General features: G+C 40.9%; 1 protein-coding gene across 4 annotated transcripts; it reads left to right on the forward strand.

Moving 5' to 3' along the window:
- Window positions 1-18,381, forward strand: LOC137134269 (N-alpha-acetyltransferase 15, NatA auxiliary subunit-like). Of its 4 annotated transcripts, XM_067518911.1 has the most exons (21): window positions 1,395-1,479; window positions 1,795-1,842; window positions 4,117-4,200; window positions 4,863-4,967; window positions 5,158-5,315; window positions 5,454-5,588; window positions 6,410-6,563; window positions 6,694-6,813; window positions 7,514-7,609; window positions 8,715-8,821; window positions 8,907-8,979; window positions 9,133-9,302; window positions 9,393-9,545; window positions 11,587-11,715; window positions 12,551-12,764; window positions 12,900-13,093; window positions 13,994-14,102; window positions 14,206-14,304; window positions 14,497-14,640; window positions 16,263-16,360; window positions 17,670-18,381. In XM_067518911.1, exons 4-21 carry the CDS (start codon window positions 4,874-4,876, stop codon window positions 17,877-17,879), a joined length of 2,457 nt encoding a protein of 818 aa, XP_067375012.1. In that variant the 5' UTR covers window positions 1,395-1,479; window positions 1,795-1,842; window positions 4,117-4,200; window positions 4,863-4,873; the 3' UTR covers window positions 17,880-18,381. The 4 variants fall into 4 exon arrangements, 3 of the variants coding, with proteins under 3 accessions (XP_067375011.1, XP_067375012.1, XP_067375013.1); XM_067518910.1 differs by lacking the exons at window positions 1,795-1,842; window positions 4,117-4,200 and adding an exon at window positions 27-240; XM_067518912.1 differs by lacking the exon at window positions 1,795-1,842 and having other exon boundaries at window positions 1,399-1,479.
- The last annotated feature ends 160 nt before the right edge of the window (window positions 18,382-18,541 follow it).

An 18,541-nucleotide genomic window follows, 5' to 3' on the forward strand; every position in this document is an offset into this window, starting at 1 on the left:
TTTGACACGCAGACTCAGAGCAGTCTGACCCGGAGGAGAAGCACTTCGGCCATTTTGCTCGGAAGGGGGCCTCGGCTTCAACACGTGAGAGATACAAGCTTGAAGAGACTGAACCAAGCCAGGATCTCGAAGTCCAGGAGGATATTATTCATGTGTAAACCGACAGAGGCATAGGAAGTCTACACAATGCCCACAATCACTCTACCGCCGAAGGAGAATGCTCTCTTCAAGAGAATATTGGTAGGCGAAATGCTTGGAGAGGAACGGTTTTTGCTAGCTAATGCTAGTTTGCCAAATAGTTAGCCGTCAGTTCTAGCAGTCTGAACTGGTAGCTAGGGAGTTGCTAGCGAATTAACTTAATGTTAACCAAACGATTCAGTGCGCACTGTAATCGTTATGGCTCGGTTATTAACGAGTAACTGTAACGTTAACAATTCTAATATTAAAACAGTTGGCCAACAACCGTTTATGTGGTGTCTAAAGTTGGCTGTACTCTGGCCTTGCAACACATCCAAAGTACATCAATGACAATGCTGCTTGACACATGACAGCCGCACAAAAGTTATGCGGGCAGTTGCGTGAGCTTTCTAGCTAATAGTGGCTGCAGTTCGACGTGGTCTCCCGAAATAGTTGACAATACGTGCGAGTAATTGAGCTCAGCACAGCAGACCCGGAGTTTCATGCCTGCCGAAAATTGCGTGCATTTATGCTTCCATCTATTTAAATGTGTGTGCATGTAGCGCGCTCCCCCGCGTCCAGTCCAACCTAATTAAATTTCCTCATTTGCAAATTCAGCCGTTACTTAACGGCAGTCCTGTGATTTTGTTTCTTACTTAACGTGGTCAGAAAAGTTAGCAGCCCCGTTTGATTTCGGGTGATTTAAAAAGGCGCCGAAAACTTTTTTTTTTTTTCCCCAAATAATTGAGCTATTCAAGTTACCAGCTGCGTAAAGCATCACACTATAATTTGTGATAGTAAAAATGCATTACTGGCATCAGGAGGCCTGTGCTTCTGTCAGTGCAAATTATAGTGGGAGTTGACAGTGATGTTGTCGGTGGCAGGGAGTTGGGGGTTATTTGCCATCTGGCCCCTTGTCTGATTATGTCTCACCAACAGCTCTCTATCATCTAACGTTGGACGGTCCTGTTAAGTGCTGGTTGCTTCAGTTCTCTAAGTGCTCCTGCTGTCTGCACTGTCAGGGAGGTAGTATTTGGTCTGTGTGAAGCTGTGCTTGCTGGAAGCAGGAAGACACTTATTTCTGCGGGTCACTCCTGTTAAATTCCGCAGTTTCAGTATGAAGTTGGCCCGACTTGCACATGATTAGGGCAGCAAAGAACTGCAGCTGTTGGGCCTCAGATTTCTGATGCTAAAATCTGCTCTTTCTTTTGTGGCAGAGATGTTACGAGCACAAGCAGTACAGAAATGGGTTGAAGTTCTGCAAACAGATCCTGGGCAACCCAAAGTTTGCCGAACATGGAGGTAAGAGAAAAGTTACTGGATTTGTTTACCCGCGTCAAACTTTATGCATGTTGTAAGGCACATTACTTCCCTGTTCAATAGTACAGTATACTTGATTTTCTATATGCCATAAGTTTTAAAATGAACTGTCTCAGCTGTATTTGTGTTTAGAGAATCAACAGTTTTTTAATCTACAGATTGGTTTAGCATTTAGCCTTAGCAAATGTTTAAGGTTTTATTTAATTAGCATACTTTTAGCTACACCTAGGCATGCAGCTAAAAGTGCCTGGCAGTGGTTTTTACATACTTAAGTGTTGGTTTTGTGCTTTGGACTAGTCTCCTTTAGTTTGCTGATGGGAGATCTTGATGCTCTGATGCCCCGTGGTATTTCATTTAAACTGTCCTTGCATCTTTTATGTCAACTGTAATGTTCCCACATGTCTTAGTCTGCAGGGGGTCCACAAAGGAGCAATTTTCTGTCAATTTTAACACGCTTGAGATTAATTGTAATGCTGACTTGCTTCACAAGTGCTGGTCATCACAGTCCTCACTTGGAAAAATAGCTACACTCTATTTGACTGTGCTGGCATGTTGCTTCTTATGTAGTGTGCAGAGTAACACGGGAAACCAAACCCTCTTTACCAGAGTGTTGGTGGCCTGTATGATGCTTACCTTTATCAGATTATAAAAAGTGGATGGTTATTTGACATAAGTTTTCTACTGGAGGATAATAACTGGAGATGGGATCAATGTGAACAAAATTAGCTTGATATTTTTATATTAGGCCCGACAGTGTCTGCGCTTTAAGTCACACAATTTCAACATATATATTTTTTTCACAGAAGAGCGAAAATACCAAGAAATCATAATATCAGAAGAGATTTTACATTAATTTAATCTTTACTTTACACAATCAAGGTCAGAGAATGAACTGTGAAGCTCAACATAATATTTCTGATTAAGATTTAGATATCTTACTATCTTGGTCTGTGTGGATGTTGACACATGCTGAAAGCTTGCGGTGCTGGTCACCTTGTCCATTAGTAATTGTTACTATATTTTAACCTTCATGAATTGAAGGAAGATATTACCTTCCTTTAGCAGAAACGCCCTGGTCAGATTCAAACCTGGAAGCTGCCCAGTATAAGCACAGTCTGAGCTGCGTGTTCCGTGAGCAGCTCCAAAGAGCAGCTGGGATTAAGGGAACTGATGAGGGAGGATAAACCTGTATAATTGTATCTGGTGAACGCAACTGGATGCGGTTTTGCCAGTATGGGTTGTTGACTTTCTCTTCTCAAGCAGGTGTTTCTAACCAGCAGGCCACGTAATTAAACACAAAACAGCAGTTTGACTGAGGGCTGTAGCCCCACTCAACCAGAACATGAACACAGCCCTGGCCAAGTACCACACAACCCAATGTACAGAAATAATATTACAAAAGTAATACCTAGAAGATCGGGGGCTGCTACAGCACCAAGTTATGCCCATAGTTTTGGAGTCAGATGTTCACCTGCTACATATGGCTATAATATTTTGGTCTCCACTACTTTGTTAATTTTTCAAGTTTCCTTCAAAAGAGCAATAAGGGCAATGATTTACAATAAACTACATAAATGTGGATGATCCCTGAACAACACAGATATGCCAACAATAGTTGATGGTTATTTCTTCTTTTATTATGGTTCTTGTAAAGGAAAAAGTATCAAGGGAAAGGCTTTTATTACACTAAAACAGTGTTTGGGTAAGAGAGTCTGATGGTTTACATTTGAGCAGGCCAATTAACAAGAAAATAAATGTTGGGGGTTTTATCAGTCAGGCTTGTCAATAAATAGCAGACAGTCCCTTACTAGATGGACCAAAAGTTGCAGAAATACCTGCGGGTAGTGCCTGCGTATGAATAGTTATTCATAGATTTACAGCTGTGCTTAGGATCATTACCTGTTGCTTGACCCAATTTCGACCAAGCTTGGCCTCACATTTGCCTCTAGAATACTCTGGTTGCAAGGCTGCAAGGCCCCATTGCTGTGGCCACAAAGCAAGCCCAAATCATCACCCCTCCACCACTGGACATGAGGGGCTTCTGCTGAAATGCTATTTTGTTTTTGCCAAACATGGGGCTGGGCATCAAAGCCAAACAAGTCCACTTGGTCTCATTTGTCCACAAGGCTTGTGGTCTGTTCAGATTCAGTTTTTTGAACCTCACTCATGCTTTCTTGTTCATTTGAGGCAGAGGAGGCTTTCTCCTGGCAACTCTTCCAAACAAACTGTACCTGTTTAGACCTGTTCTAATTGTGCTGTCAGAGCCAACAGGCCTCACTGAGCATGTTAAAGTCCATGACAGTACAATTAGAACTAGACCTAGCGCCTTGTTTTTTTTGTGTATTTCTCTGAGCATTGCACAGTCTGACATTGGGGTGAATGTGCAGGACTGTCCACTCGTGCTAATACTGGCAGCTGTCCTGAATGTGAATAACCTTTCTCACTGTAGAATGTTCAACACTAAATTGTCTAAGGATTATTTTCTAACTCCTTCTACAATGATGTGCAACAACTATTGCTTCTCTAAGACCATTGATTATGTCTTTTCCCTCTTGAATTGTGCTAACACACATCTGAATGCTTCAGCCCAGCAAACTGCTAAAGCTTTTGCTTTTATAGACGTCTGCAGACCTGTTGATGATCAATTGATCAAGTGCTGATGATCAGCAGCACCTGGCTGCAACTTCCCCTTCTAAATCCTATGTGAGCAGTAAGGGGGTACTTAGTATTTTTATTCTTCTTGTTCTTATAACTATTATTATTATAATTATTATTTATTGAATGATTTTATTTATTTTTGTGAAATAAATTATGACCCAGTGAAAAACGTTAGCGCATATGTTGTTTGTCTGAGGGTGTGATTGCCTGTTTTAAACAGAAATGGCATCGATCGGTGCTTAATCATCAGCAAAATGTAAAGCTACTCCATTAATATTTTCTACACTTTATTAACAACACACATAATTTGCCACATTCACACAGTATACATTTATCTGTATGTCTGTAAAAGTTGTTCAAGGACAATCGAAGAATCATCAGAAAACTGGAGGCAAAAACATTAAATTAGCCTCGTTGTTCCAATACTTCTGAAAAGAGAATCTATATTTGCAGGGCTTGTTAGAGGGCATTTCTGCACAGAACAATGCCTGTGCATGGGTTTCTTAATTTTCACAGCATAGTAATGTGTGGACAATGGGAATTGTTAGAGCTACGTGAAGAATCCAGGAGTTCCAATGCAACCTCGGTGTTCTGCAAGTCACCCCATCAGTTAAAATGCATAAAGTGGGTTTTAAACACAGTTAATGTAATTCTTAACTTTTTTTCTTTCTTTTTTTTACATTTCCGATCCCTGCTCTCTGCTCCAGAGACGCTGGCCATGAAGGGTTTGACTCTCAACTGTCTGGGCAAGAAGGAGGAAGCTTACGAGCTAGTGAGACGAGGCCTACGTAATGACCTCAGGAGCCACGTCTGTATCCTTTCTCCACTCCCTCAGTGCTTCCATGGTCCCATGGTTGTCTGACACATCACAAGTTACACAGTAATGTTAACTTGAATTCTGCGTGGTTGCGTTTGGTGAACCATAACTAATTTCTTATTACATGTGTAGGCATTTGTATATGCTTTTGTGTGTTGACTTTCTTCCTTAACACAACCTGTCAGGCTGGCATGTGTATGGTCTACTGCAGCGATCTGACAAAAAGTACGATGAGGCCATTAAATGTTACCGCAACGCTCTAAAGTGGGACAAGGACAACCTGCAGATCCTGCGAGACCTATCCCTGCTGCAGATCCAGATGAGAGACCTGGAAGGATACAGGGTGAGATTAGAGAGAGACAGATGAGATGTGTATTTTGGAGACAGCATTAGAATGGATGAAAGGGAAGGAGTGTAGACAGCAAAGATGGCGAGAGGAAAGGCGCGCATTGCTGATGGACTGCTGGTTGTCTCTCTCTAGGAAACACGGTACCAGCTACTGCAGCTGCGTCCTGCCCAGCGGGCCTCATGGATTGGATATGCTGTGGCCTATCACCTGTTAGAGGACTTTGAGATGGCTGCCAAGATTGTGGAGGAATTCCGCAAAACACAACAGGTAGGCTAAAACTGCAGACAAAAACAGAAAAAAAACAATCAATGGAAGAAAAGTGGTCCATGGCCTATGAAAATCCCACAATGCCGATTGAGCTCACACATTGAGCTCCATTGAGCTCACTTCAATATCGTTATCTGTTCTTAACTGTAATGACAGAGCTTTTCCCAGCTGTTAACTGGCTAGCTAGTGAGCTGTACCCAGCATGCTGTGCGGAGATGTCAAATTCTAACAGGTTTACCAGATGAACTTGTGTATTGTTCAGCACTATTGGGTGGGTATTCTGAGTTCAATGGTTGAGGTCAAAGTTCTTTTTCCTACATCATCTAGGTTAATTATGTTGTAAGCATACAAATATTTAAAGAGGCATGTGGTAAGATTCCACATTTGGTGCGAGGATGGTGCATAAGAGTTGATCTCCAGGTGCACAGCTGTAATACAGTGTCTACTTTATAGAACAGCCACATGTAGTTGCATGTATATCATAAGTCAGTGTAGTGTCTTGTTGGATGATGTCATGTTACGCTGCTACTAAATGTGAAGCAGAACCAACTTTTGCTACTGTGGTGTTGTGTAAACTTGAGTCAGGCTCCTGTGGGGCCAGTCCCTGCAGTATACATGCAATACCACAATCGAATACATGAGAAAGAAGGGCTGCATTTTCCCATGCAGTGCGAAAATCTGTGTGAAAGCTTTAACACTGGCTTTGATTATTAGCAAGTGTAACAGAATTTCACATTCATTCAGCTCATTTTCCGTATGCTCCATCTTTTTACACTTTTTTCTTAATTATACGTTACTCTGTTGTTTGTGTGTTTATCCAGACGTCTCCTGACAAGGCTGACTATGAATACAGTGAACTGCTGCTATATCAGAATCAGGTTCTGAGGGAGGCCGGGCTATATAAGGAGGCCCTCGATCACCTCAACAACTATGAAAAACAGATCTGTGACAAACTGGCTGTTGAGGAGACGAGAGGTGGGCTAATGCTTTATTCAAACAGCAACACTGTATATTAAATTATTTTAGGCAGAGATCCTGTGTGTGAAAATGTCCTCTGGTACTAACGTGTGTGTGTGTGTGTGTGTGTGTGTGTGTGTGTGTTTAGGAGAGTTGCTCCTGAAGCTAGAGAGACCCGAGGAGGCTTCAGAGGTCTACAGGAGACTCCAGCAGAGGAACCCAGAAAACTGGGCCTACTACAAGGGCCTGGAAAAGGCCCTAAAGCCAGGTCAGCACCACTTTAGCTTTTTGTCAGTTGTTTGTGCTTCCTGTTTGCTGGGGAAATTCTTTTGTTTTTACACAACTTTATTACACCTTATCCACAGATGGGCGGATACTTTTTTAATTCATTGCCTCTACCAGTCCAGCTTTCTGCTGGTCATTACATTTCCTTAAATCAGATTACAAATGTTAACATTCAGTGACATTAAACTAACAGCAACAACATTTTGAACAGTAGCAGTAACATGGGGTTCACCTCGACATGTTACGACCCAGTGAAACCAACAACTGCGGGATTGGTGGAAGACCCATCTTCCTTCCTGCACCACAGTCGCCCAACTCTATTGTTACTAATAGACACAAATATAAATGTATGTACATGAGTCAGAGTCTTTAGTGATGTATATCAACATCACCTATGTGACAAGCAAAATGCTAAACCATCTTGTCATAGCTTCTCCTGTATTCAATGGCAGCATATCTAACTTTGAGCTAGCTGCCTTCTTTTTGTCACATTCTGTTTTCTTCAGGTCTATATAAATTGGATATTAAATTGCATTCAATGTGGTCTTAATGGATCTTAAGACCTTTCATAAATATGTAGAAAGCCTGTATCTGTAGAGGCTCTCCGGACCCCCCAGACTGCAGACATGACAAAATTTAAAGCATGGGTCCTTTACACTGTTTGCATGTGTTTGGTATTTCAGGCACTGCAGAGGAGCATCTAAAGATTTTTGAGGAATCCTGGGTGAAGTTTCCTAAAGGCCTCGTTCCCCGGAGGCTGCCTCTTAATTTCCTCACAGGTAAACACAGTACGTCATTTAGTACCATCGTACAGTCAGATGGCAGACAAATGCTCTGTATGGTAAGCTAAGGACTCTGGAAAATGATAGTGCTTACTCTTTGAGCAGAAAACTCCATCAGCTGATAAATGGCCTGCATCTGAATGCTCTGAGAGCAAGTGGACTTTTTCTGCTACATACCTCTTCAGTTTTTGCAGATTTTGCTGTTGTAGATTCAATTTTAATCGATAAAGTTGCCATTGTGTCCACACTCAGTAATCCAAAATGTGTCTTTAGGAGTAGTAAATGTATTTAAAATCAAAACTGACATTTCATAATTACAGGGCTAATCTTAGCCTTTGTTTTGGAATTTGGGTCAAGTGCATCGCAACAACAGCAGGGACGGTGAGACTGGTCTAAGTTGAGACAAGAATCAATGCAGCCAAATACAGAGAAGTTCTTCACGTAAAACTGCTCCAGAGTGCTTGACACTGGGATAATGCTTTACCTTTCATTACATTCAACAATTGCCTGCAGTAAACAGCCAAGGCAACACTGGAGTATTTTTATGACAAGTCTGACTGTCCTTGAGTCTTCTAACCAAATCATCTGTGGAGAGATGATGACAGTTCAGAAACTTGCTATATGATCTGAGAGGATCTGTCAGGAAGAATAAAATAAACAGTTTAAATTTAGATTTGAGAAACTTCAGAGCTGTAACTTCTGCCAAGGGGGCTTCTCTAAAGTACAGAATAATTTTTAAATATATTTTTTAATTGTACTTATCTTTTTATAACATATTTCCAAGTTGTTGTTATGGTTACTGGGCATAGATGACCGGGACAAACGATACGTTTATCAAATAAAATCTGCAACCCAAAGAATGCATTTTAGGGGTGTGAACACTTGTAAATGCCACTGTGTTAGTGTCAGACTGACAGAGTAGGGCTCAGAAGCTCAGCTCGGCACATATTTGCCCTCAGGCAAAAACCAGCCAACAACAGATTGTTCTCAAGTGGTACATTGGGTGATTTAAGTTCATATATTTCACATATTACTGATCATGTGCTGTGTTGCCGTACAAATCTCACATGACTGTACCCGTACTGTGTGTTGTACTGGCCAGGGGAGAAGTTTCTTGAATGTTTGGACAGCTACCTGAGGATGAACTTCAGTAAAGGCTGCCCACCCGTCTTCACGACCCTCAAATCCCTCTACACAGACAAAGAAAAGGTTCGATATTTTCTTCCACACTGGAATATTTCTCACTCCTGGTCCAAAGTAAAGCAACTGTTAAACTTGTTTTCTCCTCATGCAGGTTACAATCATTGAAGAATTAGTAGTTGGGTATGAAACCTGTTTGAAAAGCTGTCGAATGTTTAGTGAAAATGGTGAGTGTTGCCTGGTTTTGATATGAATTCTTTTCCTTAATTGTTGGTTTTATTTGTGACTTCAAATCAACTAAATCACATATAACATCAGATGTTTGTATAGCTCACCTAAAAATCCACACACTGTGTGACTTATGTAAACCATGTGTACAGATGATGGGAAGGAAGAGCCCCCCACCACCCTGCTGTGGGTCCAGTATTTTCTGGCACAGCACTTTGACTTCATAGGCCAGACCAGCGTCGCCCTGGAGTATATCAACACAGCCATTGACAGCACACCCACACTCATCGAACTCTTCCTCATCAAGGCTAAGATCTACAAGGTTTAGTACCAACTCTGCACACATACGCTTGCTGTTTGTGTTCGTGTCGACCAGTTCTCCAGCCCCTAATCTGCTTCCTTGGCTGTGCAGCATGCAGGCAACATAAAGGAAGCAGCTCGCTGGATGGACGAGGCTCAGGCCCTGGATACGGCCGACCGCTTCATTAACTCCAAGTGTGCCAAGTACATGCTGAAGGCTGGCCTCATTAAAGAAGCAGAGGAGATGTGCTCCAAGTTCACACGGGTAAGAGACTGATGGTGTTTGCAAAGAGTGTGTTTGAGGTTTCTGTTGTTAAATTTAGTATTGGTGCATCAAACAGATGAGTAGTTTTAGTGCAGTGCCACTGCACATGAAAGTATCAGTTCAGTAGTTAAAAATGGTGTTTGTGCCCAAGCTGCTCTGAGATTGTTCATCAGTCTAGAGTAATATCACGTTCTTGTTAGTCACCGACTGTGTCTACTAACTCATCTTTAAGGTAGGTGACAAAACAACCAGAACCACAGATTCTTTGTTAATTTCTTTCTTTTTTTCTCCGTGCCCATGATTAAATTACAATAAGTAAGAAATTGCAAAACGTATTAATTAAGCTGAAATTGTTGAAACACACTGATTAGAGTGAGGCTCACTTTTCTAACTAAATGCTTTTTAGAAGTGGATATCTGTCAACTGCTGTCAGAGCTGTTCAGTGAGTCAGACTTTATGGGAAGTATAACTGTAATATTTGTAAATGGTAACATACTGTTTTACTTTAAAAAGGAACATAGATGATTCTATGAATAACCTTGAGGTACAATAATTGCAGTCTCTATGGGCCAACTGCTGTTTACGTGACTGTAGTGACTGGATGGGTATTTGACAAAACTAGAAACAGTGTTTGTGACAGAAAAATAAGACTATACACAGTAATCTTGCTGAAGAGATGATATCTCTGACTATAAGATGTGAAGCAGTGGAAGTGGAGTGAACGATGTGTGGACTATACTTTATTCAATCTGCTCTCGCTTGGAGCTAATGCTTAGTTCACAGTAGTCTGCAGATGTCAGGCTGATGTCCTGATTTAGTCATCTTACACTTTGAATATTGAAAATATTTTCATTGCAACGATTCAAACAACTTTATTGATCCAGTAGGGAAATTGTGTCGTCTTGTTATAGCTGCTCTCCATGTGAAAAATAGGAAAGAAAGGAAAAAACTTTTACCAAACTAAGACAATAAACAAGTACCAACTACTGAACAATTTACCCATCTCCTTAAGCATCAATTATCCTACCCCATCTCCCCATATAGAGAGAGGATTGACAAGAGTCCCAGACTTTCTGAAGTCCACCCCCAGTTCCTTTGTTTTGCTGATGTTAAGCTGCAGATGATTGTGCTCACGCCACTTTTTAATTTGCTTTATGTAGCTTTATTTTCGGTTGTAAATCTTAATTAATGGCAACCCTGAACATATGAGATAAGCTCAAAAAACAAAAAAATTAAAATAAAAACTTCCTTCTGACTCATTTCTCTTTAAAACTTCTCGGGAGGACTTCACCCAGAGGAGTTTTTCATCATTATTCAGATAATATCATTTGAAGGTGCTATGGAAAAGCAGGTGGACCGTGATTACAAACTCCATAGTGTGTGAAACGAGATGACCCAATCTGAACTGCAGGTTCCTTTCAAGTGCTGTCATCTGAAGCAGTTTTTTTTTTCTTTTTTTTTTTTAGCTAGAAGGAGAGAACTATTCTAATATAGGGAATTTAAAGAGAAGTCATTTACATTTACTACCCAAATTAGAACCAAAAGAAGCAAGCTCAATATCAATGAAAGCATCCTTTAAATTCTGGGGAGTGCGTCATGAGGCATTGGCTTTTAGCTGATGTAACTGAATCATTAAAAAATAATTGGAATTGAAATAAGTACATTTTGGACACTGTGAATAAGAATAATCTCTCTGCCAGTATTCTGGCTTTCAGCTGATGTCACAGGAATCAGTGTCTGTCTCATCTAAAAAAAAAAAAAAAAACTACAAGTTTGAAAGAAAAAATCAAAAATATCTGTGAGGAATGAGACTAGTTGCTGACTAGTTGTCTGTAGCTGCTCCTCATCTCCACTGCAGGCTACCGGTTACATTAGTTGATATTAGAATAATACACTCTAATCTCACCCAACTGCTGGCAGTTGATCATGAGTAATGTTACGTGTGTTCTACTTACTTTTTGAAACAACAACTGACCACGCCGTTTTTCTTTGGCTGCATTAACATGATAATGGAAGTGTTTGTGTGTATTTGTGGTTTTAGGAGGGGACGTCTGCAGTTGAGAACCTGAATGAGATGCAGTGCATGTGGTTCCAGACGGAATGTGCCTTGGCCTACAAGGCTTTGAATAAGTTTGGAGAGGCCCTAAAAAAATGCCATGAGATCGAGAGGGTAAGTTTTCACATCACCACCAGAATTGGGGTTGGGATACAGTGTCTTGCTCAAGGAACCTTTGACATGTGACTGGAGGAGCCGGGGATTGAACCAACAACTGCGAGATTGGTGGACGCCCACTCTACCTTCCTGCGCCAAAGTCGCCCCAAATCATCCATACAAGAGATCTGACATACTATTCTCCAGGATCAAAAGTATCGCTTATATTTTATAAATCATATTTTAATTTTTCAACTTGAAGATGAATGATAAAAAGAGATCTCCTTTATTTCTCATGTACCTTTTGAAACGTGCTAAGATCGATTTCTACCAATACCAAGGTATTGCATCACATACTAAAATAGTCACTTTGAATTATGACCCAGTAATTAATTCTGCTCTGCAAGCTAACAGGCAGGTTTCTTTCTTGGGACAGTTAATATTTTATTTACTTTTGTGAGTAATGACTATTGTTTTTGAGACACAGTCACACCTCCAGGATACACACATAGGTTTGGTTTAAGTGCAAACTTGTAGGACCAAAGTTGATTTTTGGTCCTGTGTTGTATCAGTGCAGAGGCTACACTGCAGACTATGAAAGTGGCAACACTGTGGCCTTCTTTTCACTTTCAAAATTAAGAACTTAATCTTTTTGATATAAAACAGATCTTTAAGTAAGTTTAGACAATTTATCTGTTTAAATGTCAAAGATCAGTAACTTTTGGCTTAATCCTTCAGGGGTCCTCCACCACTGTTAATCTATTAAATGTAATTTTCCTATATACAGTTTTACTCTTGTATATTTTATATTCAAAATCTTTCTAAACTGTCTTTCCTCCTTCATTTCCTTCAGCATTTTGTGGAGATCACAGATGATCAGTTCGACTTCCACACCTACTGTATGAGGAAGATGACGTTGCGTTCCTATGTGGACCTTCTGAAGCTGGAGGACGTCCTGAGGCAGCATCCATTCTACTACAAAGCTGCTCGAACCGCCATCCAGATCTACCTTGCCCTGCATGATAAGCCTCTGACTGACGACAACAAAGAAAGCCAGGCAGACACCGGTCAGGCTGTGTGGGTGTGGGTGGATGTGTGTGTGTGGTAGTTTGCATTTGATTTCTTGTGCTTTGTTTGGTAGAAACAGAGTTAGTAGGCTATACAAGAAGAAAAAATATAATTTCCTATTTTGCTTTCTGTAGAAAACTTGACCGACAAGGAGCTTAAGAAGCTGCGCAACAAACAGCGAAGAGCCCAGAAGAAGGCACAGCTAGAAGAGGAGAAGAAGAACGCTGAGAAGGAGAAGCAGCTCAAAAACCAGAAGAAGAAGAAAGAGGATGACGATGAAGAGATAGGAGGACCAAAAGAGGAGCTAATACCAGAAAAACTGGCCAAGGTGAGCTCAACATCTACCACTTCTGAATTTGAAAGCAAATGGTCAGGACATGTAATTTTGAAGCTTCTCAGAATTACCCCCAGGAATCACGCTCGTCATCACAGATTAACACCGTGCCCTCCGGTGCTCCCACATAGACCACTCACAAATTCATGAGCCTTAAGCTAAACCACCTTCCTTTATACACAAAACTAGCTGCTAATGCATGATATTACTGTGTTGCCATAAAAAGGACACCTTTTTAATATGCATGCACCAACTCAATGCATGTAGACACGGTCAACACTATCTGCTCAAGTTCAAACAGAGTTTTAGACAGGGGAAGAAAGGTAATTTAGCCGACTTTGAATGTGACATGGTTGTTGAGTATTTCAGAACCTGTTTGATCTACTGGGATTTTTATGTACAACCATCTTTAATGTTTACGGAGAACGGTCTGAAAAAGAGAAAATATCCAATCTGTGGCAGTGTTCTAGGTACCTATTGAATGTTGTTTAAATGTCACAGCCTACCGACCATGACCATGTTCTTTTATGACCACAGTGTATCCATCTTCTGCTATGTCCAGAAGAATAACACACCGCCACAAACGATGGGTTATAAAAAATGTTCCTTGTATCAAACATTAAGAAATAGGATTTAAAGAAAGATTTAGTGTTGTCTTATTTAGGACCCTGAGGTGTGTGTGGATTAAAACATGGATGCATTTTCCCTCCCAACTTTATCCAAGCCTGACACAGTGGAGTTTGTGCTTTGTTTTTCTGGTGCATGCACTTAACCTCACAATTTTGTTGTTCAATATACAATATGGCAGTGCCATATGGCACAGGTCTAGTTGGGAGTCACATGAATCAATTTATTTCAGACTAATAATGTAACATGATAAACTTATTTTACCAGCCAGAAAATCCGCTGGAGGAGGCAGTGAAGTTCTTGATCCCTCTAAAGAACCTGGTGCGCAACAAGATTGAAACACACCTCCTGGCCTTTGAGATCTACTACAGGAAAGGTCAGATGGATACAGTCACACATAAATTCCACAGTCAGTATGCAAGACATTCCAGTCTTTTTTTTTTCTTAACTGTCACATTTATTTGTCGTTATTCCTCCAGAGAAGTACCTGTTGATGCTGCAGTCCATAAAGAGGGCTGTAGTCATAGAGCCTTCCAACCCATGGCTGCACCAGTGTCTGATGCGCTTCTTCAAAAAAGGTGAGTAAAACCCACACTGAGACAATGTTTCATAGACATATTAATGGAGGGTGTGATGAGCAGGTCTATATGTTGTCTTGAAGTAGAAATATTGTTTTTATTTAGACTGAAACCACCAGTAACTTTGATTTACTAATAAGTCTTGAGTTGCTTTCAACACATCCACCCTTATTTCCTTCATTGTGGGTGCAGTGAGTGAGAGTGCAGACTTGGCAGAAGTGGTGAAGACTGTGTTGAAGCAGGAGATCTCCAGGCTCTTTGGAGAAAGCAACCCTCAAAGCTTCAACAAGAACTACCTGAGTCAACACTCCAACTCCATCCCACACCGGCTGGCTGGTACACACACACACACACACACACACACACACACACACACACACACACACACACACACACACACACACACACACACGTGCCCCTAAATGAAACATGCATGCACTCAGCTTAAAAAATAGCATTAATACATGCATTGTATTTACATTTGTGCTGGTGCAGTAACATTACCGTTGGTGCAGACCTGTGCTGTTTTATTGCCCCATGGTAAAGTGACTTGAAGACTCGTTCAGACAAAAGTCGGTATAATTGCCGTCAGGTTTGCACAAGGGGCTTGCTGAAAGAGGTATACAGTCTCTCCCCTACATTGGTACAACCATGGTGGCCCCCCATGCCTACACGACAGGCAAAAACTGCTGTAAACAGAACTCTTCCGCATCTTCCTATGCACTTAAATCTCTTTTTTTAAAAAAAATAAAATTCTTTCTCGTCTTTCTCGCACTTGCATCTCGTGAACTGTGAACAGTTTTCTGATAGGACTTTGCTTTGATGTTTTCTCCTTGACTTACATTTTTGCTGCCTTGTACCTCACTTGTAAGTTGCTTTGGATAAAAGTGTCTGCTAAATGACTAAATGTAAATTTAAAAAATATTTTTATGTCTACTGATGTTACGTTATGTTATTGGTAGGTATGAAGGGATCCCAGAGCCATTCTTTTTAATGTTGTTCCCAAATTTCACTGCCTGTCCTACATCCACTCCACTGCCTTTTTTATTTTCATAAGGAAAACCAGCCATTGCCAAGACTAAAATGTTGTTGACTTACTAAAGGCTGCATTATTTGTCTGTTGCTGTCCTTAAACACACCATTTTTATCCCCCTTCTCATCGGCTTCGGTGAGAGCGAGAGGAGCGGTAGTGTGACATAGTTGGTTAAAGAAGAGAGGGAGCAGTGTTAGTGAGGAAAAAATACAGTATGTAAATCTGAGAAATCTGTCTTTTCTGATCGTTACACAGTGGTTACATTTTGAAACACATACAAACATGCTCACACTTCCACACAACCCTGCAGGAAGGACTTGCTATGAACACAAATTAAGTGTAAGGTTTACAAAGCAGGGCAGTGACATTAGATCCGACATTATGATTTTGTGCTGTTAAACTAAGTCCACGCGTAAGAGAAAATAAATTATATTGATCGGATGGTAAGTTCCAATTAGTTGGCCCCTTAAACTTAAAACAAAGTTTTAAATAAAATGTTAAACTTATTTTTTATTAGAAATAATTTTTTCAAACAAAAGAAATATTCGTGAAAGTAGCGCCGTTAAACATTGTCAGGATTGGCAGGAATATTCTATCATATATGTCATCAGCATAAACAGCCTGTTAGAAGAGGAACATCCCAAAGGGCTTTAATTGAGGCCCCCAGTGAGACATACAGGAGAAATTATTTACATCCAATAAATGCATCTTATTAATATCACTTTGTTTTGTTTAACCCTGACATGAAATTTACCAACCAAAGGTGCTGCATGAGAAATAAATACCCAATTTATTAAATATTTGTTTTGTATACGTGTGCATAACTGCTATTATCCTCTTGCCACCGTCCCTGAAATATTTTCTGGGGAAGACACTGGTGGTGTTCTGAGGCAGCTTGTAAGAAATATCTCTCTTCCATCCCCAGCTGCTAAGATGATGGTCTATCTGGAGACTTCCTCTGATAAGATGGCGTGTGAGATTGCTACAGCCCTGGATGAGTCACTGACTGGAAGAAGTATCCAGGTTGGTGATGATTTACCAACAGTTACAATAGCAGACGTTGAAGCATGTTGTGCTTAATCTGGCTCTCTTGGTGGTGTTTAGCTTCACTGAGCCTAACACTGGTCTTATTTAAATTAGATTATATTAACAAATCCGCTGTAGTTTTAAAGCATTAATTCTATATTCTATGTCTTATATTATTGATGGCATTTATTTGTGTGTCTTATTTATTATACATTCATTGCCTCAAAATGCAGCTAATGTTTTCAACGGGTGACAGATCTGAACTACAGGCAAACCACCACGACTCTTTTACTACTAAGCCTTGCTGCTGTAATCCCTGCAGAATGTGATTTTTAAAATAAGACTCAGAGTAAGACTCTTCAAACAAAACAACATGTGCGGGCTTCTGGATGACAGCATGTGTTACTCTAAAACCTGTAGATCCTATTCAGGATTAATCAAGCCTTTGCAGCAAGTGACCAATGATGTTTGCTTTAATGGACATCCCAGTCAATCACACATGCTGACTTTTGAACCATGTACCGATAACAAGTCCACATGGTTCCTCTCCTCTTTGGCAGGACTCATCGTCCACTGTTGAGTTTAGCAACGTGCAGAATGTCTATAAAAAGCTACATCGCTAGAACACAGAAATGAAGATTCATCAGAGCAACAGTAAATAAAGAGCAGAGCCACTAGTTGAACTAGAAATATTTTGTGACATTAGTGCATTAATCGAAAGGAGAGTAGTAGTAGTAGTAGTAGTAGTAGTAGTGCATTAATGAGTCTCTCTAGGGAGCTAGGGTTAGTGGGTTGGGATGCAGAAGGCCCCGGGTTTGAATCCCACCTCACCAGGTGTGGCCCTGCCCAGCCACCATGGGCCACCTTGGTGCCGGTCCCAAGCCTGGATAAATGGGAGGGTTGTGGCTGGAAGGGCGTCTGGTGTAAAAACCTCTGTGGTGACCCCGGAAGAGACAAGCCAGAAGTCGTTGACCTTTTTAAATGCATTAATGAGTCATGCATTACTGAGCAAACAAATGTATATTAATAGAATCACATAAAATATATATTTTTTTACAATTTTGGACTTTATTTTAAAATATTTTAAAAAATAAGACAATTGATGGCTTGGGTATTTCCAATTGTCACCAGAGTCTTCATTCTAAAGCATCAACACTGTCAGAAATCTTGTTGGAAATGAAAAACAATTTGCTGTATTTATATGCAATGTTATTTGTCACTGTGTTTATATTGTGATGAAATGTGTTTGAATAGAGCTCTGACACATGGGAACTCTGATAAGGAACTGAGTGTTTGTGTGCTGCAGGTGTGTACTGATGTGTTGGAGGCTTTGCGTGATGGGCAACTGGGCGAAGGTCAACAGAAAGCTGCTGAGGCCTACAGAGCCGCCTGCAATAAGATCTATCCCTACAGCTTGGCCTTCATGCCCCCAGGTTACCAAGACAACAGCACCACAATCAGTGCCAATGGGGACCTGTCAGCAGGAGAGCACGATGACATGGCAAACGAAATGTGAGTTTGGAGGAAAAGAGAGGAGGAAGAGGAGGAGGTGCGAACACACCGCCAGATGCCTTAGTCCGTCAACACATCCATTTCCCCATACCTGGCCCACCCCTCCCTTCCAGTCCCTGGGCTATGGCTGCTGTGTGTCGCCCCCACATTGCACTGATCTTGATGGACTGAGCGCCACAAGAGAGACAGCAAAGAGAGCTAGGACGTGGAGGAAGATGATGCCTGTTTGACTTTTTTAAACAATCCAAAAAGGCCCTGTCAGCAGTTGTTCTGTAACGGAAAATTCAGATAAATACTGTATCAGGTGTCTGACGCTGGCGAATCTGGGGAAAGTGGACTTTGGCTTGCTAAGATGGCTTCTCTAAACACAGTTTAGGTTTTCTCTAACTCCTGTGTTTCCATGCCATGTCCTCCTTGTAGGTGCATCTGCTTCTCACGTTTTTAAAAGTAATTTATATATTACAAACTGACAAATGGATTAATAAAACAATGTTTGCAAAACCAGATGTACCGTTGTGATGGTGGCGATGATGTTGGGAGTTGTTCAGTTCCACTTCCTGTAGTTATGATTGTGCGGACCGTTCCCAGATGGATGAGGAAGATGAGGGGAAATGCAGGACAGGACGCGCAAGTGCTCAAGGATGATCCAATACTGCATCCTGATCC

This window comes from Channa argus, chromosome 10, assembly GCF_033026475.1.
Source record: "Channa argus isolate prfri chromosome 10, Channa argus male v1.0, whole genome shotgun sequence".
NCBI classification, from domain to species: Eukaryota; Metazoa; Chordata; class Actinopteri; order Anabantiformes; family Channidae; genus Channa; species Channa argus.

Bases quoted from the DNA above. Each gene is read 5' to 3' on its own strand.
- LOC137134269 (XM_067518910.1), top strand. From the start codon at position 187: ATGCCCACAATCACTCTACCGCCGAAGGAGAATGCTCTCTTCAAGAGA. The intron at 8,980-9,132 runs GTGAGTGTTGCC...CCATGTGTACAG, and splicing joins TCGAATGTTTAGTGAAAATG to ATGATGGGAAGGAAGAGCCC. The intron at 13,094-13,993 runs GTGAGCTCAACA...TTATTTTACCAG, and splicing joins TACCAGAAAAACTGGCCAAG to CCAGAAAATCCGCTGGAGGA.